At 39.9% G+C, this 26,224-nt stretch overlaps 1 protein-coding gene across 2 annotated transcripts; it reads left to right on the plus strand.

Moving 5' to 3' along the window:
* The first annotated feature begins 14 nt into the window (after positions 1-14).
* On the plus strand, positions 15-25,980 carry l3mbtl1 (L3MBTL histone methyl-lysine binding protein 1). Of its 2 annotated transcripts, none has more exons than XM_033628762.2 (22): positions 15-154; positions 1,421-1,619; positions 3,393-3,580; positions 7,040-7,169; positions 8,301-8,463; positions 8,693-8,837; positions 10,627-10,675; positions 11,204-11,292; positions 11,823-11,927; positions 12,099-12,234; positions 16,601-16,692; positions 16,998-17,149; positions 17,855-17,931; positions 18,225-18,310; positions 18,972-19,082; positions 19,386-19,554; positions 20,203-20,305; positions 20,814-21,002; positions 21,080-21,129; positions 21,411-21,568; positions 21,660-21,722; positions 23,182-25,980. In XM_033628762.2, exons 2-22 carry the CDS (start codon positions 1,451-1,453, stop codon positions 23,314-23,316), a joined length of 2,559 nt encoding a protein of 852 aa, XP_033484653.1. In that variant the 5' UTR covers positions 15-154; positions 1,421-1,450; the 3' UTR covers positions 23,317-25,980. The 2 variants fall into 2 exon arrangements, with proteins under 2 accessions (XP_033484653.1, XP_033484654.1); XM_033628763.2 differs by having other exon boundaries at positions 19,386-19,527.
* Positions 25,981-26,224: the final 244 nt, after the last annotated feature.

Genomic DNA, 26,224 nt, shown 5'->3' on the forward strand with positions numbered 1-26,224 from the left:
ACTAATCGATAGTCCACTACATTATTTCCACATCTAAAGTGGAGCGGTAGCACTAGAAGTCTTTTGGCGATACATTACAGCCAAAGAGCGGTGACTGTACTGGGAGCACACGCATGCGCAGTCGGAGCCCCGGAGCCGCAGGAGATCATAGCTGGTAAGCCAAATTTCAGTTCCGAATTGATCTGCAAACACGAAATTATTTCACCTTTATTATGCTTCTCCAATTATGGCACACATGGGTATCTTTAAGCCACAAAATGACAAGTGTTAATGTGTTTTATCTGTTGAGGTAAAGCGTTTTGGCGTTGTGGTTAAAATCAACCACAACGCTTTCCATCCCAACGTATACAAATATATGATGCCACACGTTTAATTAGCCTGTCGAGTTAAATACTTTGAAATAAGAGCAGCAGCCGCGCCGATGTTACTGGAATATCTAACACGCTTAACGTTGTTGTGAGGTGAAAATGTTGCTCATTCATTTGAGATGCTGTCGGAATGGGAGACCGGGTTCATTTTTCACTAAATGGGATTTTCACAGGATTTGAAACACTGCTTTTATATGTTTTTTTGCCTCAAGGATTTTTTTCTTTTGCCTCCGCCATTTTAACTGAAATGTATTTTTTTTAGTGTGTGCTGACTTGGACGCTTGTGCGTAAATATGTATGTATGTGTGTGTGAGTGTGTGTCACCATTATTGCCTTTTTTATATGGAGTAATGGATGGCTGTTAAAAGTCACACGGGGTCAGGGCTTTTGATAGAGGATGGCTCTGCCATCATTCTGTAAATGGTACCCTCAAAAGTTACTCATTTAATCTTTTTTTAATGGGCATAATCATGAATAAAAGTTTTTTTTCCTTGTAGTTTTAGATTACATTTTAACCCAAATTTAAGACATTTTAAGGAAGAATTAAGGCACAAGGTATAAAGAGAGAGAGAAAAGAGAGAGAGAAAAAGTGATGAGCAGCAGATGTTTTATAGTCATATAATCTAGAAATAGTGGTCATATAATTGTATTTGTTCAGAAATCCACTTAAGTGGGCTCAGCTCTTTGCCTATCTTATATTGTCTGTTAGGTCTCTTTTTATGGATGTGCATTGTATCAATACAACTATAATTACTGATGAAAGAACAAGAAAAATACTGAGATAAATCAAATCCCTGTAAAAACCATCAAAGGACTGCAGGGCAGAGGTCCCATAACTTTTTAGCCAAGTCAGTTTACTTGTGTAGGCCAAAAGGCCTCTACATGTGAAATGGATTTACAACACGGTACCCTCTGTCCATACACCCTCTATTCAGATAAGGAAAACTCTACCAAAAAAAAAATAACTTTCTACCGTTAGTGCTACAAATCTGTTACCTTGTCAGTCCTTGGTACCAGAGAGCATCCCGTTCCTTATACTCTTTATTCTCCAGCGCTCCGGAGTAAGGGACAGAGACGCTGTTATGAGTGCCAAAGTGAACATGGAGGCTCCACCCAAAGAACCTGAAAGCACCCCTTTGGACCCGTCCTCCTCGTCATCCCCCAGCGAGGCCGTCCTCATCTGTGGGACTGAAAGTGTGGCCAAGAAGCCTCGGCCCCAAACCCACACCACCACGGCTTTCCTCCTACCAGGTGAGCACAGGTCTGAGGGTGACAGTGTGGTCACATGGCTTTACAGAGACTATCCTTTAACATGGTGGTGTAAGTACAGGCTACAGTCTCAACAAGTCTATATATGAACCCTGACCTCTGACCTCCTTTAACATTCAAAAGTGAGTGCAAACATTGAAGTGGCGGTAGCTGAACTCTAACTCTATATCTAGATATTTACATTAGTGATTTATTGATGTGAGAATACAGTATGTGTGTACCACCTTCGAAATGTGATGCTTGCGCGGGATTGTTCTCTTGGCTCTGAGTAAGTATTCAGATGGAAGATAAGATAATATTGATAATAATGAACCCCAGAGGGGAAACTGGGGTGTAGATGTAATGATAATTATGTTTTTCTGGGTATCTACTGAAACAAACTGACTGTTGACTGTTTTCTTAATTAACATGGCAATAAAGTCTTAAGCTGAAAGCTTAAAGGGGAACTCCACTGATTTTACACCTCAGAGTCTGTCCCCTGGTCTTTGGGGTGCAACTGCATGTGTGAAAAAAGATGTATGAAGCCTTTTGTGGCTCCAGAGGGAGCTGAGTCCTTACGTGAGGTTATGTGGGTCAGCATCTGGTATGGTGATACAAAGAAGTGAGCAGACCAGCAGCCCACTGACCAGAGTAAAATGTTGGCATCATACATTTCCTCAGACCATGCGTATTTGTCACATTTGTATGTTTCATATGTATGATATCAAAATTTCTAAGTTCTGGTTCAGATGCTAGTGTACATGTGATGGTGGATGGCAACACAACTGCCAAGCAATGCCTAAACCTAACCACAAGCTAACCACAGCATTATCACAACACAGAAATTAAAAATTGAAATGTGAAGGAACACAACATGTCTGCTACATATGGAATGTACAAATTTAATGTATTCAACGTACAAATGTTACATATTTGTGGTTTGCAGAAACATACAAATGAACAATGCCAACATTTATTCCGGCAACTTGGTTGGTACTTGGTGTGGAGGAAAAAAATCGATAGGGCATAGTATTGCGATATTTTTTTGTGGCAATAACGTATTGTCACACAGTGCCATGTATTAATTTTTTTATTATATAAATTATTAATATTACAAATACACATTAAACTTGAGGTGGCTTACCAGAATAAAATGATCAATTGCTTTTTCATTCCACAAGATACATTTTGCTGAGAAAAAAAGGCTAAAGTGAAATGAACAGGCTGAAAAAAAAGCAAATAATATTGTATCGTTACTTAAGTATTGTGATAAAATTTTATGTGCAATTCTAAATCTGTGAAGAATTCTTTTAAATTATTGTTATTACTAATGGGTATCTGAAGAAATACTGGTCTCTAGTAACACAGGATAACAAATTAATCTAGTACAGCTCGGGTTTTTTGTACCATAAGGGTTAATTTGCTTCTTTTTTTTTAAGACCATAGATAGATAGATAGATAGATAGATAGATAGATAGACTTTATTGTCCACCTCAGTGGAAATTTGTCTTTGGCTTATCTCATATACAGCAAAGGTAAAAACATGTATCACAACACACCATTAAAAATACACACTAGAAAGAAGAAACTACAGTAAGAATAGGCAGGAAGCAGCATAAGTTATTAAGATAATAAAAGAGAGCACATCTTATAAAATCACAGCCTTCCCTGATGCAGTTATTTAATGCCTGTAAAACATGATGTGGTAAGAGATTGTGCTCTCTTGGGCAACCTGAGACAGAAAGTTGATAAATTTAAATGCGTCTCCCTCCTCAGCTCCTGCTACAGGCCATCAGAAGCTGGAGGTGACTCCAGCTGTTGCTGTGGGAGACCCAGGTAAAGCAGGCAGGGCCAATGAGACAGCCACACCCACCCTGACAGCACAAGTGGGTGGGGCTTGTAGCATCGTCCATGTCCTGGAGTGGAAGGAGGGGATGGCCATCCTGCCCAGCAGCAACCTCAAGGTAGAGTGATGTTTCTGGTTTTAATATGTGTTGTGAAAATGACACCGTATTTTGTTCTTCCTGGTGTAGCTACAGTTCCCTCACAGCATCGTCCACAGAGAGGATTCAAGTTGTTTTTTCACTTGCTTGTTTTCTCCTCAAAGAGCTTTATAGATCGTCCTGGTGGCTCACTTAGTAAAGTCTCATTGATCTTATTCCCACAGCAGTTAGAATAACTCACACTACAGGAAACCTCCGTTCACAAGATCAACTGCAGCAAGACAACAGTAAATGAGGTGCACATCAGTCAAACGGCAGAAAACAGACAGATATTAATGAAAAGCTGAATATATTACATTACCTGATCAGTGCTGATGAGAGTAGGGCAGCAGTCGATTATGCAATAAATTAATCTGTGATAATGCTGCAGACATTAAGTAATTTATCAAGTAAATACCGAATTTTAATGAAAAAGTGAAGATGTGACTGCTTTTTTATGTCTCATATTTTGGTAAATTGAATTCGTTTTGATTTTTTTTTTTTTTTTTTTTTTTTTTTTTGACTGTTCTTGAGAGAAAATCAACATCATTACCAAAGTCAAAATTCAGAAATAACAAATGTTGTGTCAACCACGTGACACAACAGAATAAAGAACAAATTTATTTAACAATAATCTATAAGTTAAACAGTAATGAAAATTATGCTGAGTTGCAACCAATAAGTTAAGTCAAGAATCTGGAGAGATATATTGTATGTATGCACATCATATGTTGAAATGACTGATATATTTTGCTCACCACAAGAATTTAGCCTTAAAACTAACAGCTACATTAAATAGAGTCATTACTATTTTTTTTATCTGGACTGTGATATGAATTTGGAATGGAAATGGTTAAAATATCATGTACCAGGTAGTATCATATCTTTGATCTGAATGCAGGCAGGGCATTTTTATGCCTCCGTGCCAGCGATAGCCTTGGCAGGAGGCAATATGCTTTCGGGTTGTCCGTCTGTCCTATTTTGGAAAGAATGCCTTATTGGATGTCTTCAAATATGGCACAAACGTCCACATGGACTCAACAATGAACTGATTAGAAGTTTTTGGTCAAAGGTCACTGTGACCTTTGTCTTTCTCATTTCGTAAATGCAATAATACGGAAGGCCCGGAGTTTCCTCAAATTTGACACAAACGTATACTTGGACTCAAGAATGAACTGATTCGAATTTGGTGGTCAAAGGTCAAGGTCAATGTGACCTCACAAAACATATTTTTGGCTATAACTCAGGCATTCATACAATAATTACGACAAAATTTCACACAAATGTCTAATGGGATAAAATTATGTAGTGGTGACATTTTATATCCAAAAAGGTTAAAGGTCAACTTCACTGTGACATCATAATGTTCTGCATAAAATACATTTCTGGTCAATATTTAACATCTTAACCCAGGAACAGAAGGGGGGACTCTAATCTTGGGTGTCCACCTTGACACTGTGCTGACTGTATAGATCTTATGTGCTTTCCGGGGGAAGATGTGTGTGAAGCTTCCATGTTTTCACAGACACGGATGTAAACTGTATCTGCAACTTGACAGGTTCAAGAGGGCATGCAACTGCGAAGTGGTAAAGCTACTTGCTTAACTGGCAACTGCCATATAAAGGCAAAATGCTCCCAGTGGCTGTTTAAACTGAGTGGCAGTTGGCACCTTGTGCGGTAGCCTCGGCTACCAGTGTGAATAAATGAATGTGATTCTGTAGTGTAAAAACACTTTGAGTGGTCAGAAGATTAGAAAGGCGCTACACAAGTGCAGGTCTGTTTACCAGGTCCATATATACATGTGTTAGGGTGGACAAAGTGCATATAGTACAAATTAAATGTAAATCATACTGTAAAGTAGGAGGGTTATGAATCAGGTAAGTTAAAGATGCTGAAAGGTTTGTGAGTCCAGGGTGAGAATGTTTGTATTAAGAGGCTCAGGTTATAATCTGATCATGCACCTATTACACATTCAGTTGTTCAGAGACACTTGTTACCACATTAACAATGAAGAATAATATGTCACTAAAATCCTGAATCATTAAAATGATATTTATTTTGCTATAAATTCCTGGTGTGTGAATGGAATTAAAATGTAACATTAAAATTAGAAAGCACTGAAAGTCGCTGCACTGGGTTAGTATAAAGGAGGCCACAGTTTAAAATGAGATACACGTTTTCTCACATTAAAAATTCTGTATGTGACATTCAGAGCATTAATATTGCAGCCAACAGCTATTTTCTATGTAAAGTGTAGTGGAGTAATGGCAATCTGAGCAGAGAAGGAATTATGCTTTCTCTGTGTGTGTCGTAATCTGAGCTTCTCTGTTCTTTGTTGTGGTAGCTGGTCCGGCTGCGTGTGCATGTTTATGTATGTTAGTCCTTGTGTGTGTATGCCACTGGCTAGCTTCTTGCTGTTGCTATGCACTGCACTCATACGACGATTACGGCAGATATCTGGACAGCGTCATCACAGAAACATAGTGGCCACCCTCTGGTTTCCCCCATTTAACACTGTTAGGTCTGTCAGCACCGTTGTTGTTGTTAGCACTGTTCGTCCCTTTTACACTGCCAGTTCAAGGTGGGAATGTCGAGCCCTTATTTTGCCTTGCCGCTCAGTATAAAAGGTACGACCACAGTGTGGGGGGGAAAGAGTTGTGTTGTCTCTAAGCCAGAGGTAGTAGCAGCACAGAATCAAAGTCTTTGTTAAAGGGACAGCTGGCAGGACAGGACTTTGGATGGGAAAGGTGCGACATTTTGAGGACAAGATATGTGTGTAAACCACAGCCAGGAGATTTAAAAAAAAATAATAAACTAACAGCAGTTAGCAGCTAACTCAAAGAAGAAGAACGGCTGCAAAAATGTCTGCAAACTGGGGAGACAATGAGGTCTTGGAGACCCTTACCATCTTGAGCAGAGGATATGATCAACCACCATGTAGCAGGGATGGTTAATGATTGTTATTGCCATGTTATTGCAGTGTTATTTTTTGGTAAGTGTGTAAGTTATATGTCACAATAAAGGCTGATGTTGTTGGGTTACACATCACAGCCGTCGTGTCTCTTTTGCCTCCAGGATGCCGGCTCACTGTCCAAAATCACACTGTGGAGGCATGATGTCTGTGTCGTTTGGCGCTGTGTAAAGAAGCAATGGCACAATAAGAGACTTTGTAGCGGCCTTGTAGTGCAATCTCTGTATAAAAGGCTCATAGAAAGGCTTTGAATATTATAGAGAGCTTGTTTAAAAAGAGAGTGTGCTAGAATGGGATCAGGTCAGGGACGTGGGAACAAACCAGGCAACATTTCTTATTTTAAAAATTGTCTGATAGATTGTTATGAAGAGAAAAATGGTTGAACAGGCAAAACGTGATCGTAAAACATCAAGACACATTTCAACAGATGGATCCATTGATGCCTGTGTGTGTTTGTGTGTGTGTCATAGTTCTGTGTGAGTGACGTAGGAACGCTGAGCACACTGATCACCCCAGGGACCCCCAGCAGCACCACTGAACCAGCAGCAGGGACTTCTGGGAGATCTGCTGATGCAGAAAGTGCTCCAGCAGATAAGCCAGGTACAGTCATGGTTACATAAGGCTGAAGTAACGTCAGAGACTGAACACGACAATACTGCAGATTAACACCAGTATTAACACCTGACGCAAATAAGATACATTGACACACTGCTTTGCTTTGGTTTTAGATAGATTGAATCTGTATTATACCAAGCATTTGATCAATAAAGATTTGTATGATAGGATTAAAAGAACAGAGTGTATTTCCTGGTGTTGCTGGTGTCATGTGAGTTAAGGACTGTTAGTTTCTATACACAGCTACGCTGTTATTTGAAGTATTTTACAGCGTGCCCTTTTAGATGATCACTTGAGCAATAATTACATCAGCTGCAGCAGAGCTCCCCTCGACAAATGAAGAGAGTGCAGCTGCAGGTTCATGTTAAAAATATCAAGCAGGCATCACTTACATGTTTGAAAAAAATCTAAATCCAGAGGAAAAAAATGGTTGAATGTAATCAAGTAAATAGTGGGAATAGTGAGAAATTGTAATATATTTATAGTGCAGTAACAGCACCTGCATGAATTCAGTAAAGGAAATAAAAATCCATCACAGGCACAGAAGAACAGCAGAGATTTTAATTTAGATCTGAAATTTAAAGCTGCAGATGGCAACATTTTATCATATTTGCTGAATAAGACAGTTTGCCCAGGCGGTGCTGAGTTTTTAAAATAGCTTGACTGTTTCCAACATGGCGGCAGGGCCAATTCTCTCATTTTATAGCTAAACAGTACACTAAAATAAGTTTCTGAAAACAAATAAGGAGAATAATGGGGCACGCAGTGAGAGTCTTATTTCATATTTGATCAGCGCTGCCTAGTTTGACAGTTTGGCTACAGTTAATGAGCAGTGACTGACATGATTGACAGCTCTGTTAGACTCCTCAGCTCTGATTAGCTGTTTGCCATGAGCCACGGCAGATTTTAACAAATGCTATGAAAAGCATTAGGATGAGGATGGACACGGTTTTTTACAGAATGTCTGTCTCATATAACAGTTTATGGATACAGTGACTGTTTAAGCAAATATGACAAAAACTTATTTTCATAAAAGTCACGAACTGTAGCTATAACCTGTGTCACCAGTCTTCACCTGCAGTCATTTAATAGCTTCGCCTGTCTCTTATATGTCAGACGTGTTGGCTCCTGTCAGCTCTATGAGAGGTACAGCTGTGGAGCCGGAGAGGTTGGTGCCGCTCAAACCTGAAGTTCAGGTTGGACTGGGACAACAGAACCATGATCCCAGAGCTCCGAGGACCTACACAGAGGAGCTACGCAGAGAGCCCATCACTGACAAGTATGCATCTCTACATACATTTATCCTGGCACACATACCGTCTACAAGGCTGTTTTTTTAAAACCAATAAATCTCTTACTGAAGTAGACATGTTGAGACATATAGGGTACACCAAAAGTGTAAAGTACAACAAAGTCAGTTGAAGATTACAAATAAATACTATCATAATAAAAAATAAGGAAACAGACTACAGATTATGTGTTTTATGTCTGTCCTCATTGCACCTCAGGAGGAGTGTCGGAGTTACAGTGGAGAAGGTGCCAGCAGGCGGCAGGGTGTCCTCCCTTAACCCCGATCACCTGAAACCCATGAGGAAGAGGAAGAGGAAGGAATACCTGAGTCCCTCAGAGGAAGACTCTGACATCGAGGGCACGGTGAGACAGCATTGTTAGCTCCATTTAACATCCAAAGGTAAACAGATGTTATCATATCATTACTGAAAGTACTGTAAGTGATATTGTTGATAAAGCCAACCAAGGACAAGTCGTCCTTTCAGATAATACAAAATGCTATGTGACTATGTTGTCTTTCTACTCCTAAGTACTGGTTTTAAAGGGAAAGTTCATGCCAAAATCAAAAATACATATTTTTCCTGTTAACTGTAGTTCTGTTAATCAGTCTAGATTGTTTAAGTGTGAGTTGTCGAATGTTGGAGATATTGGACATAGAAATGTCTGCCTTCTCTTGAATATAATGTAACTAGGTGGCACTCAACTTGTGGTGCTTAAAGCATCAAAAAAATTCATTTGAAAAACTTAACTTATCATGCCATGTGTGGTCAAGATAATACACAGACCTTGTTGTGAGCAGTTTCATGCAGGAACCATTTTCTTTATACCAAACTACACCCGCCAACCAAATCATTGTGCGGAAAGAAGTATGCATCTACTGCTGACTCACCTACCACCACTGAGCTAGCTAACAGCTCAGCAAAGAATGCTATTAGTATTTACATCTTCCGCTGTCAGGAGCACGAGTCTCTTATCCATGAGTAGATGCACACTTCCCTCTGTGCAGTGATACGTTTGGCAGGTGTAGTTCAGTAGAAAGAAAATAGTTCCTACATAAAACTACGCACAACAAGGTCAGTGGATTATCTTGAGTAACTGGTCATGATTTCTGGAAAGAGACATTGCTTTGGAGTTTTTCAGATGTATTTTTTGGCACTTTTAGCACCACAAGCTGAGTGCCATCTAGTTCCACTATATTTGCAAGAAGGCAGACATCTCTACAGCAGATACCTCCAACACTCAGCAACTCACACCAAAAAATCTAGACTGATATAAAGCAATACAGGTGAGAGGAAAAATATGTATTTTTGATTTGGGGGCAAACTATCCCTTTAACAGACACATCACCTTTATCATTGCTTCTCTCCATTGGCTCCCTGTTTGACAAAAAATGATTTTAAGATTTTACTGATCACTTTTAAAAAACGTCTGAGTCTGGCCCAAGTTGTGTAGCAGAAATGTTGACCCCACATGAGCCAGTTTGCAGCCTCAGATCCTCTGGCAGGACCTTTGTGGCTGTTCATAAGTCGAGGATTAGATCTGAAGGTGACCGTGCTTTGCCATTAGGGCACTCAGCTTTGGAACAACCTGCCAGAGGAGATAAGGCTGGCAGAATCATTGATTTTGTTTAAATCACTTAAGAAAACCCATCTTTATAGAATTGCTCTTATTATGTGATGTTGTGTTTTTATCGGTGTCGCTTAATTTATGTTGCTCTTTGTATTTATTTCTAAGTAGGGCTAGGCAATATATGGATATTATATTGATAATGTGACATGAGACTAGATATTGTTTTAGATTTTGGATATTGTTATATCATAAGTATGGTCTCTTCCTGGTTTTAAAGGCTGCATTACAGTAAAGTGATGTCATTTTCTGAACTTTACACACTTAATCATTATGTCGGCATTACTGATGATAATATATCAAACACTACAATATCGTCACAATATTCATATCGAGGTATTTTCTCCATATCACCTAGCCCTTTTTCTAAGTAATTTTGTCTTGCTTTTGTTTGGCCTTACTGTTTGGTTTTCTATTGTTATGTTACCTTCTAAGTATCCTACGTTTGCTTTGTCTGTCAAAACACTTTGTTAAATCTGTTTTTAAGGATGCGAAATAAATATTAACTATTGTATGGCTTTTTTAGGATGAGAAAATGGATGACTCTAAAGCAGACAGCAGACACATCAGAGGAGGTTGGACTAATCCTTTTTTACATTTGTCTATTATGTCATCTTTTATTCTTTTATGTGTTTGTTTGCTCATTTATTTATTGTGCAGCACATGTTTTTCCTCCTTTCTTACTTCCCCCTAACACACTGATGTAATGTGAGGTCATGATAACATATTAGTGACAATATGATGCAATTCAGCACAACCTAAAAAGCTGAATCTGTGTCTCTCTGACACTATTAAACAGTTGTGGGTTGCATTTTTATGTGATGGTGTTGAGGAATTCTGTTTCATCCAGCCCCTGTATGTCTTTAATACTTTTATCTTGTCCTTCCCTGACCTTTTCCCTGACTGAGGAATGTAAGTGCTTTGAGATGAACATGTTCACTCAGAACTTGTGTGGAAAATGACAGGATCTTCAAACATTAGCTGCTCAGGGAGTCTGTTTCCCTCCTTCATCACTTCACTGTTTTCTGGTCATTAAACTCACTTCCCTTGTTTCCTTTCTTTAAAGAATGAACTAATTACTTAATTTGTGTTTTCTGGTGCAGCTGGAGACAGTAAGACAGAGCAGTGGACGTGGGCTCAATATCTGGAGGAAACCAAAGCTGTTGCTGCACCCACCAAGCTTTTCCAAGAGGTATGATTGAGTTTAATATGCAGACTGTAGTTTTAGGCTCAGCTACTGCACTCTCAGGTTCGCCCAGTGTGCCCATGATTTTTTACTGCTTTTTTACTACCACTGCAGCTCTGCCTATAGCACAGGGACTCATCTATCGCCCTGAGTGGAAAAAATAGTGCTGCATTGTCGGGAAAGGAAATGAGAAATGTAAATTTACCTGGGAGAATGAGATCTGTGCAGCTGAAGGCCAGACATTAATATTCTGTTACAGATTGTTGGGGAGAGAGTTTCATTTTATTTATTTATTTAATAATTAAAACATTTTTGCAACACAAGCTTTGTCTTGCAGAGACTTTCTGTTCAAGGAAAAAAAGATTAAAAACATTATAAGCAGTATGAGAATGCTGAAATCTCCATTTGCTTTACTTTAATCTTTTCTTTGTTGATTGTCCTGATCCAGTTTCCCTCCATCCTTTATTTCACTTCATTTTATGTAAATCTCTGTAGTCTGTACTGCAGTGTTTTCTTTTTTTGTTCCATGTGTTTAGACACAGAGAGTGCCAACAGTGAAAAACGGCTTCAAGCAGGGGATGAAGCTGGAGGGCATCGACCCGCAGCATCCGTCCATGTACTTTGTTCTCACTGTGGCAGAGGTGAGCCAGACGTCCATTAACACGGTCGATGGATCTTAATAGCCGGGCTGATTATTAAGGATTAAAAATCATCATTCACTCACAAGCTGCTCTGCATGCAGGAGGAGTTCAGCCCAGTCTCGCCTTCCCGAGCCTGTTTGTGTGTCTCTAACGTGTCATGTCATCATCCAGGTCTGTGGTTACCGGCTGCGGCTTCATTTTGACGGCTACTCTGACTGCCATGACTTTTGGGTGAATGCCAACTCCCCCGACATCCACGCTGCAGGCTGGTGTGAGAGCACAGGACACAAACTGCACACTCCCAAAGGTCAGAGGTCACAACACTCTGGACATATTTAAAGATCAAAGGGTAAATGAAATATAAAGAGAATTAAATAGCATGGACAAAAACCCCTGTCCTTCACTTGTGCTTTTTATCTTTCTCTGGATAAATCTTTAGGAAGAGTCTGGTACTTTGGGAAACACATTTATTCATTTTCACTTTCCCTGTCCAAAGGCAATCTCAGACCATCAGCTATCAGTTTGATGACAATAAACCTCTAGAGACAAGGACAAATATTTTAGGAGATCCATTGTAGCCAGCGGATATATGGGCCAAGGCACTCTCTACCGTGCACATGCAAATAATTTCCCCTCGGGGATCAATAAAGTATTTCTGATGTCATTTTGGTTAATCTATAAACAGTTGATCTGCATATAAATGCAGAGAAACTCTCCACATGGATTGTTTACATGCTGTTCAAACGTGATTGGACAATATTAAGTGGGCTACAAATGAGAACCAGACACTTCTGACACTAAGATCTTGTCCTATTGCTACAGATGCTTCATGCAATTGCCAATATCTGTTCATAGAGATTAGTCTAAAGGTAACTAAATCCACCTAACAGCACTTCTAAAACTCACTAATTAACTTATTCTTGGTTGGGTGCAGTTGCCTGGCAACCTCACATTGACAGTGACACTCCAGTAAGTCAATGAGCCATTTTGTTGTCATATTAAACTAACGACATATTAAATGTTAATCAGTGCATTTAGAGGTGCTGGTAGGGGAATTCTTACCCTTAGAGCAAGGCTAGCTGTTTCCGATCTTTATGCTAAGCTAGGCTGACCATCAGCCAGTGGTAGCTTCATATTTAACATACTGATATAAAGGTAATATCAGTTCTCCTTTTCTAACTCACTGGAAGAAAGCAAGAGAGCGTATTTCCCAAAATTTTTAACTATTCCTTAAAGAAACACTTTTTGTGACAATTTGTGTATCAGTTATTCACCTCTGTTACTTTGAATTTGTGAAGAAAACGTTGTTTTTATCACATGACTCCACAGTGAACAAAGAATCCAAAAAACAACAAACATTCTTGATGAACTGAAGTAAAGGGTGTCCATGTTTAACAACAGTGAAACTATATTGAAACATCCATTAACAAACATACAAAACTCCTGCTACAGTATCTCACATAAGTGAGTACACCCCTCCCAATTTTGGAAATATTTTATTATATCTTGTCATGGGACAACACTATAGAAATGACACTTTGATATAACTTAAAGTAGTCAGTGTACAGCTTGTATAGTATAATAGATATACAGTCAGGTCCATAATTATTTGGACAATGATACAGTTGTCGTCATTTTGGCTCTGTACACCACCACAATGGGTTTTAAATGAAACAATGAATACCTGCTTAAAGTGCAGACTCTCAGCTTTCATTTAAGGCTTTTTTCAAAAATGTAGTATGAACCGTGTAGGAATTACAACCATTTCTTCACACAGTCCCCCGACTTTAAGGGCTCATAAGTATTTGGACAAACTAACATAATCATCAATTAAACAGTCAGTTTTAATACTTGGTTGCAAATCCTTTACAGTCAATGACTGCCTGAAGTGTTGGACACATAGGAATCATCAGATGCTGGGTTTCTTCCCTGGTGATGCTCTGCCAGCCCTTTACTGCAGCCGTCTGCACTTCCTGCTTGTGTTTTGGGTGTTTTGCCCTCAGTTTTGGCTTCAGCAAGAGAAACGCATGCTCAATTGGATTCAGGTCAGATAATATGACTTGGCCATTGCAGAATATTCCACTTCTTTGCCTTGCCTTCTTTGCCTTGCAATATGCTTCAGGTCAATGTCCATCTGCACTGTGAAGCATCGTCCAATGAGTTTTGAAGCATTTGGTTGAATCTGAGCAGATAATGGTGCCCCAAACACTTCAGAATTCATCCTGCTGCTCTTGTAAGCAAGACAAGACTTCACTAGAATAAATACAGAGGGTTTATCACAAGATGCAAACCATTGGTTAGCCTTAAAAATGGAAGGCCAGATTAGAGTTTGTCAAAAACCATCTAAAAAGCCTGTACAGTTGTGGAACAGCATACTATGGACAGATAAAACAAAGATCAACTACCAGAATGATGGCAAGACAAGAGAAGGAAGAAGGGAAGGAACTGCTCATGATCCAAAGCACACCACCTCATCAGTGAAGCATGGTGGAGGTACTGTTATGTCATGGCCATGTATGGCTGCCAGTGGAACTGGTTCTCTTGTATTTATTGATGATGTGACTGCTGACAAGAGCAGCAGGATGAAAGCTGAAGTGTTTGGGGCACCATTATCTGCTCAGATTCAACCAAATGCTTCAAAACTCATTGGATGATGCTTCACAGTGCAGATGGACATTGACCTGAAGCATACTGCAAAAGCAACCAAAGACATTTTTAAGGCAAAGAAGTGGAATATTCTGCAATGGCCAAGTCATATCATCTGACCTGAATCCAATTGAGCATGCGTTTCTCTTGCTGAAGCCAAAACTGAGGGCAAAACACCCAAAACACAAGCAGGAAGTGCAGACGGCTGCAGTAAAGGGCTGGCAGAGCATCACCAGGGAAGAAACCCAGCATCTGATGATGCCTATGTGTCCAACACTTCAGGCAGTCATTGACTGTAAAGGATTTGCAACCAAGTATTAAAACTGACTGTTTAATTGATGATTATGTTAGTTTGTCCAAATACTTATGAGCCCTTAAAGTCGGGGGACTGTGTGAAGAAATGGTTGTAATTCCTACACGGTTCATACTACATTTTTGAAAAAAGCCTTAAATGAAAGCTGAGAGTCTGCACTTTAAGCAGGTATTCATTGTTTCATTTAAAACCCATTGTGGTGGTGTACAGAGCCAAAATGACGACAACTGTATCATTGTCCAAATAATTATGGACCTGACTGTACCTTCCTCTAAAAATTACTCAAAACACAGCCATCAACATCTAAACAGCTGGCAACATAAGTGAGTACACCCCACAGTGAACATATCAAAATTGTGCCTAAAGTGTCAATATTTTGTGTGCCAACCATTATTATCTAGCACTGCCTTAACCCTTTTGAGCATGGAATTCACCAGAGCTCACAGGTTGCTTCAGGAATCCATGGGTCATGGTTTAGGGGTGCATAAGTGCTGCCGGCTCTGGGGAGCTTGGTTCATTTAGGGAAACATGAATTCCAAACAGAGCATGATCGCCCCTCTTCGGAAACTGAGCTGCAATTCAGTTTTCCAACATGATAATGACCCAAAACACACCTAGTAGATGACAACTGCCTTGCTGAGGAAGCTGAAGGTAAAGGTGATGGACTGGCCAAGTATGTATCCAGCCCTAAACTCACCTGTGCACCTGTGGGCCATCCTCAAGCTGAAGGTGGGGTAGCGCAAGGTGTCTTCACATCCATCTGGTCCATGATGTCATCATGGAGGAGTGGGAGAGGATTCCTGAAGCAACCTGTGAGCTCTGGTGAAGTCCATGCCCAAAAGGGTTAAGGCAGTGCTAGATAATAATGGTTGGCACACAAAATACTGACACTTTAGGCACAATTTGGACATGTTCACTGTGGGGTGTACTCACATATGTCGCCAGCTGTTTAGATGTTGATGGCTGTGTTTTGAGTAATTTTCAGAAGAAGGTAAATCTATACTACTATACAAGCTGTACACTGACCACTTATAAGTTAGATATAAGTAAGTTATATCAAAGTGTCATTTCTATAGTGTTGTCCCATGAAAAGATATAATAAAATATTTGCAAAAATGGGAGGGGTGTACTCACTTATGTGAGATACTGTATATAATCCATTTCTAATTTATCCAGTTGTATGATCAGTACTTTACCAACACATGCATTTTATCTAAAACCTTACTATTTAAAACACTTCTGCATATGAGGAGCAAGTATGTGCATTTGACCTGTGCCTGTGCATTTTATTGAGCAGAGTTCAAATGCATGCTGGGGATTGTTTTTGCAGAAGTGTTTTAAATATTACTTTTTTAGCAAAAAAAATGCATGTGTTTGGGAAGAGCTGACCATACAACTGGATAAATTAGACTTGGATTATACTGCAGGAGTTGTGTGAATGTTAGTAAACTGATATTTAGATATAGTTTTGCTGTTGTTAAACACGGCCCACTATTACTGCAGTTCATTAGGAATATTCACTTTTTTTTTTGAATTCTTCGTTCACACGAGACATGGGAGAAAAACAAAGTTTTCTTCACCAAATTAATGTAACATGAGGTAAGTAGTTTATATACAAATGGTTGTTCTGTGGTTGAAGTAGTCCTTTAAATAATGGGATGTTTCACCAAATATTAATAATTTTGATCTTCTCCTTTTATCTGTTTTTCTGCAGGCTGTAAAGAGGAGGAGTTCACCTGGACCAACTACCTGAGAATGACTAAAGCACAAGTGGCGCCCAAAGAACTCTTTGCCAGTCCTGGGAGGGTAACTGCCACTATATAATATACGGTAGTTGTATTATCTACAAGCATGAATGATGAGGTGAATGATTTGGGGTTGAGAAAACTCCAACTTTGATGAGAAGCTGTTACAATAAAACAGACTTCTCTCTATCTCTTTCATGAAATGTTTAAATTTAACTAAAAAGTAATAACCAAAGCCCAAAAAGTGCCAAAGTCGGTTTTTCATAAACATTCACATCATTTATCAGCTAGTCCACAGCGCTGTCTGTTGCTACTTCCTTATGTGCACTTGACACATTATTTCTAATATTTCTGTTTTCTGTTTAGACTGATGTGAAGTGCAGTTTCGAGATAGGAATGAAGCTGGAGGCCGTCGACCGAATGAACCCATCCCTCATCTGTGTAGCAACTGTCACCGATGTGGTGGACGACCGCTTCCTGGTTCATTTTGACAACTGGGATGACACTTACGACTACTGGTAGGCCTTAGATATATTGGAGATGTACAGTATGGGCTTTGGAAAACAAGTAAAGAAAGAATTTAGAAGATATATGTTACTGAGCATCTGTGGAGAAACTGAAGTTTGTGATATTCTGTTAACTTGCTAAAGCAGAGTAGGTTGAACTGTCCAATCTGTCTGTCTGTCAGAACATCTCAAACACAAACTGATGCCCATATAGCATATGTTACCATATAGAGGAGCTAACAGAAGCATTCATTATGGAGTTGTGTTTTTGTTAACCTGATGAATACTAGTTAAAAATTTGCTCTCCTTTTATCTCTAGTTTGGTCTTAACCATTTCAGCTGTAGATGCTACACTTTCTCGACTCACTAGCTGCTTACTGTGTTGTTCTTGTAAAATTTTTTCTTATATAACATACAGAGCTTTAATCACTGTGTTGAAAAGAGGTGCTGCTGGAAACTGGGTTAATAATAGGGTTCAAGTGTCATAAACCAAAACAGTGAGCTAAAGGAGACTGACCAGCTCAGTAGAGCTGTACTGCTGGGCGATAGTTCTCGCCTTTCACATTATGTGTAGTTATTTGATTCAGTGATAGCATAGAGCTTTAAGTAAACATCAGCAAAATCCACAGTAAAAGCTTGAAAACCTGCCCGTTATTGAGCTTTTCTCACATTGAGACTATCTAACTACTGGATGTTGTTGTTTATCAAAATATGCAGGTGTGATTCCAGCAGTCCGTACATTCACCCTATTGGTTGGTGCCAGGAGAGGAACCTCCCCCTAACACCACCCCAAGGTGACCAGTGTGTTCCCTGTTAATCATTAATTTAATCATGTTCAGAGCTGTAACATGGGTCATTAACTTTTAAAACAACTCTGCTCACTTATCCCTCTCATCCTTTTGTTCATTTCTCTTCTATGAAACTGTGATTTTGGAGAATATTTAATATACTATGCACCTGAAATCTACTTGTTTCAATAAACTTTAGAGGGTGAACTTTGATATATTTGCAAAGATAAGCACAAAAAAGAAGAATATGTAGGGGTTTGATTTTAATGTTTGTTTGTATGTATTTTTTGCTGCACCAGATTACCCAGACCAGGGCCGGTTCTCCTGGTCTCACTACCTGGAGGAGACTGGTTCCAAGGCAGTGGCCGCTGACGCCTTTAAAGTGGTAAGATCAAAGAAAAAATGTCCAATTTTATTTTGATTTTATATCTGTGTTACTGGCTGGAGGAGCAGCGATAATGAAGGCAGATCCAGGGTTAAGAGACTGAAAATGCCAGATTAATTAAAAATAATGAGAAGCGGGGCGTTGGTGGCTTAGTGGTAGAGCAGGCGTCCCATGTACAAGGCTGTTACTGCAGCGGCCCGGGTTCGAGTCCAGCCTGTGGCCCTTTGCTGCATGTCATCCCCTCTCTCTCCCCCCCCCTTTCACACTTAACTGTCCTGTCCATTAAAGGCAAAAAATGCCCAAAAAAAATATCTATAAAAAAAATAATGAGAAGCATGGTTTGTTATACTCCCTGTCAAATCATCTACTTACAGTATGAATATCATTACAGCTGGCATTGTTTATGTGTTTATATAACCTTTGTCACGTGTGTTCTCCCATCTTTCGCCCCTCATTCCCTGTCATCTGTCTCTGTTGAAAAATCTTTAATAAAGGGCATTAAATACCCCCCAAAATACAAAAAATAGTTGTTTGAAATTGTAGAATTTAAGTAGTAGGAATGATGTTTGGTGCAAGTAGAGTCAATGCTTTATGGAAAGTATGTCTGACATGTTTGGTGGTTTAACTGAACTTACAAGTTAATGTGTTTTCCTGTCTCCAGCGTCCGGCCCACAGCTTCCAGCCACAGATGAAACTGGAGGCTGTGGACAAGAGAAGTCCTGGTCTGATCAGAGTGGCTACAGTTGAGGAAGTCGAGACTCACCGCATTAAGGTTATATTCTGTGTGTGTGTGTGTGTGTGTGTGGTCAGCTTGAACATTTTAGTACTAAACGAGGTAATGAAGGTTATGATCTAATATGTGTGTAATAGAGTTTGAAATGTTCCTTCAGCTGTCGTCGTGACCTTGAGCTAATGGGTTCGATTTGCCCACTGGAATGAGACCTTGCATGTACTGATGCTGTAATGGTCATCTTTCTAACCAACCCTGGACCCATTATACAAGTTGAACTGTCAGCATTTAAGCGTTTTTGTGAGCATGTAGCTACAGCATTTTATGTTTGTATTCCTCCGTCAGGTCCATTATGACGGCTGGAGTCATGTCTATGATGAGTGGATGGACTCAGATCACCACGACATCCACCCAGCAGGCTGGTGTGAGGCGACCGGTCACCCGCTCAAAGTTCCTCCACGGGACACCAAAACACAGCAGCCACATGGTAGCAACCAGCACTTCAGTCAAAACTGGAAGTTGATGTTCCTCAAAGTTATTCTTGATAGCTAGCATAGCATAGTAGCAAAAATAAATATTTTGTGCTCTTTCGTAGCTAAATTCAGCCCCCAGGGTCATGTAAATGAAGATTAAACTGGCAAATGAAAAAGTAAAAGACAAAACAAATGGCAAATTTGAATGCTAATTTAAATCTTTAATTTTTTTTAACTATTTGTTAAAAAAATATTTACTGTATACAGCTGTCATTTTTTGCAATATGAATACACCAATTTGTTTCCCACTTAAAACTATCCTGCCAATCCTGATTTATAAATTCCACCCTTTACTCATTTGCTTATTTGTCGATTTATTTACCCATGTTGTTATTTATGATGCTATTTTTGTTGTCAACGTAGGAAAAGTGCAGGTGTAAAAAATAAAATTGATGATGGCTGAATTCCATTTAGCTGCTTCAGTTTCAGAGTCCTGGTATTGTGCATGCTGTCTCACTGTGACACTGTCAGGGCTTACTGGGAAAGACAAAGCCACCACTGATGATATTTTTAACACCTGTGCCTTCCTGCTATGACAAGTCAAAATGTCTGGTGCAAGAGGGTCTGTGAGCACCACTTGTATGTGTATATGTGTGAGGCTTCATCTGTGTGTATTTGAATCTACGTAGGTGTGAGGGAGCCTCCTGCTACAGGCCAGTCCACCTACCCCTCCTCTGTTCCCTGTAAGCCCATCAGCCATCCCAGAGCCAACAAGTACAGCTTCCACAACAGGTCAGCTAAACTCATAAGGTCATTTAATACGAGCATCATTCGCCAGGGGCCTCATTAAAGAAACTTCCTCAGTCTGAAATCTGCCTCGTCGCAGCAAAGGATAACATTTAGGACTGTTGGTATTACAGAAACATGTTTCCTAACTGCTTGTCTTATATTCACTCAAGTTTTAAAGATAGGAAGAATCTTGTCTTTGTATTACAAAAGAAATTCCTGAACTCATGGTTATGTCTTAGACCTCCTATCTTATCTTATCCCTAACTATGGGGGCGGCCTCTAGCTAAGCTGGTAGAGTGTGTGCCCCATGTATGCTGAGTCCTGGCCTGGGTTCAACTTTGACCTGGAGCCCTTTTTCCTAAATGCAGTGAGGATATTTTTCTGTAATGAGGTCAGAGGCCAACCATTCAAAAAACACATCAATACCTGACATCAGTTTTGAGCAGCAGAAAACGTATTTGAAATTTTACATCTTCTTATAATGGACTGCGGGGCTCTGTCTTTGAAACAGGAAGTGTCCAACTCCTGGTTGTGATGGTTCAGGCCATGTGACCGGTCGTTTCACTGCCCATCACTGCATATCCGGCTGCCCATTGGCTGAGCGTAACCAGGGCAGGCTGAAGGCTGAGCTGTCAGACTCAGAGTGCAAGAGGACCCTGTTCTTTGGCCAGAGGACCAAGAAGACCCATTACCGTGGCAGGTAAAAGTTTGTGTGAGTGTGTGTGTATGCATGCATGTATGCATTTGTCTCATATTTATCTTTTCCTCTGATTTCAGGATTGGCCGTCCTCCCAAATACAGGAAGAACCAGCAGAGAGACTACCAGAGTGAGTTTTCTCAATGCACCATATATATCCCACTTTGATGAGAGGATTTTACTCTGCACCTTCAGGGCTGCTCATCTGTCAAACATGTAGCTTTATCCCGCTTTAAGGAGCTTATTATGGATTTCAGTGGAAAGCTGCAGGTGTGAATGTTGTCCCAGGCTCATATCTGTCCCGAGATGCAACACAGTCAAGTCATGTTTCATTTTTAACTTTGCATTTTTGGCATGAAAATGGTCAAACTGGAATTGTGGGATTGTTTTTGTGTGTGTGTTTGTCCTCAGACATGTCCTCAGAGGGTGTGTATCCGTCCCTGTTCATGTCAGCTCTGAGCAGTCAGTCAGACAGGACTCTGTCTCTGTGCTGGGAGCAGCACTGTAAGCTGCTGCCTGGCGTTCAGGGCATTCACGCCAGCCAGGTGGCAGCATGGAGCGTTGAAGAGGTGAGTGAACTTCATCACATAACCACATATTTATGTATTCTCTTTCTCTGGCTGATTTGACTGTTTGAACAATGATGTGTTTGCCCCGCAGGTCTTCAGGTTTGTCCAGAATCTAATCGGCTGTGAAGAACAGGCTCGTCTCTTCAAAGAAGAGGTGGGACCACAGAGAGTTGCTATACACATATTTAAATGTAGACCGTCCTTTACAGCATTTACTGTCATGTTACAGTGCAGACGTGAAAGTGTATTTCAGTGGAGAGTGTCTACTTGCCGCACTAAGCAGTCAATGTTGGAAAGTCACTAAGTACATTTACAAGTACTCAGAATTTACCGGTACTATTTTAAAGTCCTTTACTTGAGTATTTTTGATTTATGCTACTTGACAAATATAGTTATTAGTTACTTTTTAGATTAAATACAATGCATTGTTGAGATTAAACCAGTGGTTCCCAGCCTTTTGGCTCTCACAAGAAATCTGTGTCTGATTCAGGCTCCTTATTTTATGTCAGATGAGTTATTAGCAGAGACATTTCCCCTTTAAACTACTCACATGGTTTTACTGAAACAACTGTTTGAGGCCCTGAAAGGTCAAATTATGAGAGACATGAGAAAATTGCTGAAGGAACACACATTTGTGCAACATATGTTATTTGCTATTTCATCTTTCCTCTCCTGTTAATCATCTCACAACCCCTCAGATTATATAAAGTAATTAAAAGTAGCTCCATATGGACCAGCTACAGCAGTAAAATCATGCATTGACACAACAGCATTCTTTGTACAGCTCTTGTGTATGTTTATTTCCTAGGGATTTTTAATGCAGGACTTTGACTTATTGTAAAATATTTTACTTTGTTGTATTGATACTTTTACTGAAAGGCCCAGTGTGTTGATTTAGGGGCATCTATTGACAGAAATGGAATATAATATTCATAACTATGTTTCCATCAGTGTAAAAAACACCAGAAAATAATCATATTTGTTTTGTCGTTACCTTAAAATGAGCTGTTCATATCTACATATGGTGCGGGTCCTCTTCCATGGAGCCTGCCGTGTTGTGTGTGTTCACTGTAGTTCTCATGCACGCTTGGCACACAGGAGAATTTTCAGTTCTGTAATCTCACCACTAGATGTCACTAAATCCTACACAGTAGACCTTTAAGTACAGGGTCTGAATACCTCTTCCAGTTCAGGTAACATGCACTGTAAGACACGTGACAGGACAATTGCTTAACACTACAAACACAGAGTGTCTGTGCAGCCGAGTGGTTACAGTGCATGCCACATAGCTGCAAAATTGGTGGTTCCATTTCAACTGGGGACCTTTGTTGCATTTCATGCTCCCCTCTCTTTCTTCCCTGTTTCCTGTCTGCCTCTTCACTGTTACTGTCCAATAAACGAGAAAAAAAAGACATCTTTTAAAAAAGAAACACCATAAAGTGTCAGAAATCAAAATTGATTTAAGTGAACACCTTTGACCATGTATTTTATTATTAAGGTATTTCTGTTCATTTGTCCACCCCCATGCACCCATTACAGACAAACAAACCTTTTCTTGACCTCTCACCTCTACATCCAGTTGCATCACCACTGTTTTATCTCCATCTCCCCAGATGATTGACGGGGAGGCCTTCCTGCTGCTGACCCAGACCGACATTGTGAAGATCATGAGCATCAAGCTAGGCCCCGCCCTCAAGATCTCCAACGCCATTCTCATGTTCAAGAGCACAGACGAGGTACTCAAGTGATCCCGCCCTCATCGTACTGGAGGCGTTGGGCTGCCAATCATCATGTGCCAAATTCATTCTGTTGCAGGGAAAAGACCCTGTCCCTTTTTCATGTGTTTGGTGTCCTGTACCCATCAGAGAGAGGGAGGGGGGGAGGGGGTGGTAAGGTGCGATCAGGGTTAAGGGGAAATAAAGGAGAGGTTGGAATAGGAAAGGAAATGAGAAAATAAAGATATTTTTTTGAGAGTAATGTCATAAAGATGATGGACAAAGTGGTGTGGGGGGTGGGCAGAAGGAGGCTGATGAAGGGGAGGTGGAACATTGGAAGCTTTTAGAGTTTGGAGGTGTTCACATCATTACCGTCCAAACCTCACAGCTAATGTTTCACACCTGTTACACATCTGCCAGTATATGGTACGTCTGACTTATAAGTCAATTTCCAACCACCTGTTTTTAATGCTGAGTTCTACTTTGTACATTAAAGGCCTAAATGGAAATAGTAGAAATTCAAAGCAAAAATCAGATTTTGCAAAAAGTTTTCTACACTCAGCTGAGGTGTGTTAAGTTCTGAATCAATACAGGGAAGGTGCATCAAAAGTGGATGGAAACAGATTTTTTGAATATCTGTTACATTCCTCTCTGGTTCTTGGCATCAGTATCTTGTTGCTGCTCACAGCTACTCAGGAGATACTAGTACTATTTGTACTTTACTTCCTGAATGAGTTCTATTTCTATTGAGGGACAGTTTACCCAAAATCAATATGTATCAGTACATATTTTTCCTTATACCTGCAGTGCTATTTATCAGTTGATAGGGAGTTGCTGAATGTTGGAGATTGCGGCTGTAGAGATGTCTGCCTTTTCTTGAATGTAATGGAACTAGATGGCACTCGGTTTGTGGTGCTCAAAGCGCCAAAAACCCAACAGCAATTACTCTTTCCAGAAGTTATGACCTGTTATTCAAGATAATCCGCAGACCTTGTTGTAAGGAGCTTAATGTAGGAACTACTTTCTCCCTACCAAACTACACACATCAATCATATCACTGCTCAGAAGGAAGCATGCAATCACTCATGGACGAGAGGCTCGTGCTTGGGACAGGGCAAGATGTAAACATTAATGACGTCCCCATTGTCTGAGCTCGTTAGCTAGCTCAATGGTGCTATGTGAGCTAGCAGTAGATGGACATGCCTTTCAGCACAGTGATACGGTTGGTGGGTCCAGCTGGTAGAAAGAAAATAGTTCCTACATGAAACTGCTCACAACAAGGTCTGTGGATTATCTTGAGTAACCATGCCATGATTTCTGGAGAGAGACATTGCTGTTGAGTTTCTCAAATATCTTTCTTAGCTCTTTGAGCACCACAAGCTGAGTGCCTTCTAGTTCCATTATATTGGAGAGAAGGCAGACATCTCGACAGCCAATGTCTCCAACACACATCTAGACTGCTAATTAGCACTACAGATAGGAGGAAAACTGTTCCTTTAACACAGGCCAGTTGAAACTGTATCCATTACCTGGAAGAGGGGAACTCAAGATACTTTATGGGGAAAAAAAGTTTGCACATGACAACATTTTTCATGAGTACTATACCTAGATTTGAACTAGTTCAAAAGCCCCTGACATGGCAGATGAAATCAACAAAATGTGGGAAAATACTGAAATTCTGTGTGAATTGTGGAAAATATTAAGGTTAAGAAAAGGAAGGAGAAGGGGAGGAGTGTGGAAAGGGGGGTGGGTGGGGGAAATGTGGCCAAAAGGAGGAGTTAAATGCAGTAGACGAGGCTGGTCAGTGAGGCTCCTAGAAGCCTCATGTTTTGTGCAATATAAAAGTCGAGACAGAAGTACTGTATTCTGTGACACTTGATATTACAGCTCCTTTATGTTATCAGACTTACACTGTAACAGAATAACATGATTATTAAGTAAATAAGCTACTTTGTTCAGACTGTGAGGAGAAGGTTCAGGTTTGTGGCAGATGAACAAGCTAAAACAGAGAGAAAGCCTTTGCTCATTTTCCCCTGGCCTGCAGTATTAGTCATTTGTGTTTAAAGTTTCTACATTGTACTTTCTCACTGCACCGTTAAATGTGAAAACTCAAGTGATACAGGAGCTGTAATTTAAAATGTTAAAATGTCTTATATAAAATATGAATCAGAGAACAGAAACAACAATGTTTTGAGTTTTTATATCTATATGCAAAAGATCTTAAATTATTATTTTTTTGGAATTCTTCATAGTTAAAAAAGGACACTTTGCATTGATGTTTTAGCACAACTGTGAAACCCAAATGAATTTTACATGATGTTCCACACTTGGTCACTAGAGAGTGCAAAAATCTACATTTTTGCACTATAAACATGGATTTTAAATCTAGTAAATGGAGCTCTCTGCAGTTTACATGTGATGGAAACAATGTTCAGAGTGTGTTCTTTGAAATGTTTACATTATATGTCAGAAAAGGATAAAAAACACTGTATGGATTTGATATTGTGATATGAAAGTTATTTTACTGGAGTGTTTTAAGGGCTCTTGGAATTTTACTTCTTTGTGTGTCTCTCTGGTGGGATTTGTGTGTGTGTGTGCGTGGGTGTGTGTGCGTGTGTGTCAAGATAATCTTGGGTCACAAATGTCATTCAATCCATATGAATTAATAAACATCCAAAGCTGTCTTGTCTGATTAAATCCACTGCCTCTTGTTTTGTTTTTTTTAGGGATCACGCACACTGCGTTTCTTGTACCTGTGTAGGTGTGTTGTGTGTGTTGTACTATTGACTATAAACTAACTTTGCTTATATCACATCCCCCTATTGACCGTATTGTCGTCAACAGTTGGCTGTGGTGGTGACAGCTCCTTTCATGCCCTTTCTGCTGTCACTGCTAATTGTTCTCGTTTCGTTGCAGAGGCCAGAAAGCCTACAGCCAGCAA

This window comes from Epinephelus lanceolatus, chromosome 8, assembly GCF_041903045.1.
Source record: "Epinephelus lanceolatus isolate andai-2023 chromosome 8, ASM4190304v1, whole genome shotgun sequence".
Classification (NCBI taxonomy): domain Eukaryota; kingdom Metazoa; phylum Chordata; class Actinopteri; order Perciformes; family Serranidae; genus Epinephelus; species Epinephelus lanceolatus.